The sequence below is a fragment of the Malurus melanocephalus genome, unplaced genomic scaffold (genome assembly GCF_030028575.1).
Source record: "Malurus melanocephalus ecotype Western Australia unplaced genomic scaffold, MMel_1.1 scaffold_1126, whole genome shotgun sequence".
Classification (NCBI taxonomy): Eukaryota; Metazoa; Chordata; class Aves; order Passeriformes; family Maluridae; genus Malurus; species Malurus melanocephalus.
This window is the reverse complement of record NW_026624358.1, coordinates 77,258-78,327: the sequence shown is the minus strand read 5'-3', so window position 1 is coordinate 78,327 and position 1,070 is coordinate 77,258. Positions and strand designations below refer to the sequence as shown.

Genomic DNA, 1,070 nt, shown 5'->3' with positions numbered 1-1,070 from the left:
GGGGTTTGGGGACACGGAGCGGGGTTTTGGGGACACGGAGCGGAGTTTGGGGACACGGGGAGGGGGTTTGGGGACACAGAGCGGGGTTGGGGACACAGAGGGGCCGCTTGTGCTTGTCCCCAAACTCCCGGGCACCTGGGTGGGACGCAGCCACTGCAGAAAGTGCCGGGCTGTCCCTCCACCCAAAAACCCGCATGGGACCCCCGGGATGGGTTCTGGGGGGGCTTTAGGGTATCCCCCCGCCCCAAAAACCCTCGTGGGATGCCGGGCTGGGTTCTGGGGGGGCTTTAGGGTGTCCCCCCGCCCCAAAAACCCGCGTGGGACCCCCGGGCTGGGCTCTGGGTGGAATTTAGGGTGTCCCCCCGCCCTCGCCGCAGCTCATCGGCTCCGAGAAGTGCCTGGAGCGGATCGAGCGCATGGTCAGCGAGGCCAAGAGCAAAGCGGGCGCCGACCCGCAGGTGCCCCTGCGCTCGCTGGTGAGCCCCCACACCCCCCCTAAACCCACCCCGCGACCCCCCCGGTGCCACCCCCGGGGCTGACGGGGACCCTCGGCGGGGCAGGGGCTGTCGCTGAGCGGCGGGGACCAGCAGGACGCCATCGGGAAGCTGACGGAGGAGCTGCACCGGCGCTTCCCGCACCTGAGCCAGAGCTACTTCATCACCACCGACGCCGTGGGGGCCATGGCCACGGCCACCGACCACGGTGGGGACGGCCCCGGGGGCGATGGGGACAGCGGGGAGGGCGACGCCAACGCCGGCAATGTCCCCCCGCAGGTGGCATCGTGCTCATCTCGGGCACCGGCTCCAACTGCAAACTCATCAACCCCGACGGCTCCGAGACGGGCTGCGGCGGCTGGGGGCACATGATGGGGGATGAAGGCTCCGGTGAGACCCCCGGGGGGTGCCGGGGAAGGGTCGGGGGGTGCCGGGGAAGGGGGTGAAACCTTCGCTGACCCCTCCCTCAGCGTACTGGATCGCCCACCAGGCCGTGAAAATGGTGTTTGACTGCATGGACAACCTGGAGGTGCCGCCCCACGACGTCGGCTACGTCAGGCAGGCCATGTTCGACTA

At 69.9% G+C, this 1,070-nt stretch overlaps 1 protein-coding gene across 1 annotated transcript in view; it reads left to right on the top strand.

Annotated features, from left to right (window-relative positions):
• The first annotated feature begins 354 nt into the window (after positions 1 to 354).
• The window catches only part of NAGK (N-acetylglucosamine kinase), a 3,569-nt gene continuing 2,853 nt past the window's right edge, over positions 355 to 1,070 (top strand). The window contains exons 1-4 of the mRNA XM_057387075.1: positions 355 to 476; positions 561 to 702; positions 774 to 884; positions 965 to 1,070. Coding sequence (XP_057243058.1) covers positions 417 to 476; positions 561 to 702; positions 774 to 884; positions 965 to 1,070 — 419 coding nt within the window. The 5' untranslated portion in view covers positions 355 to 416. The remainder of the gene's footprint in view (positions 477 to 560; positions 703 to 773; positions 885 to 964) is intronic.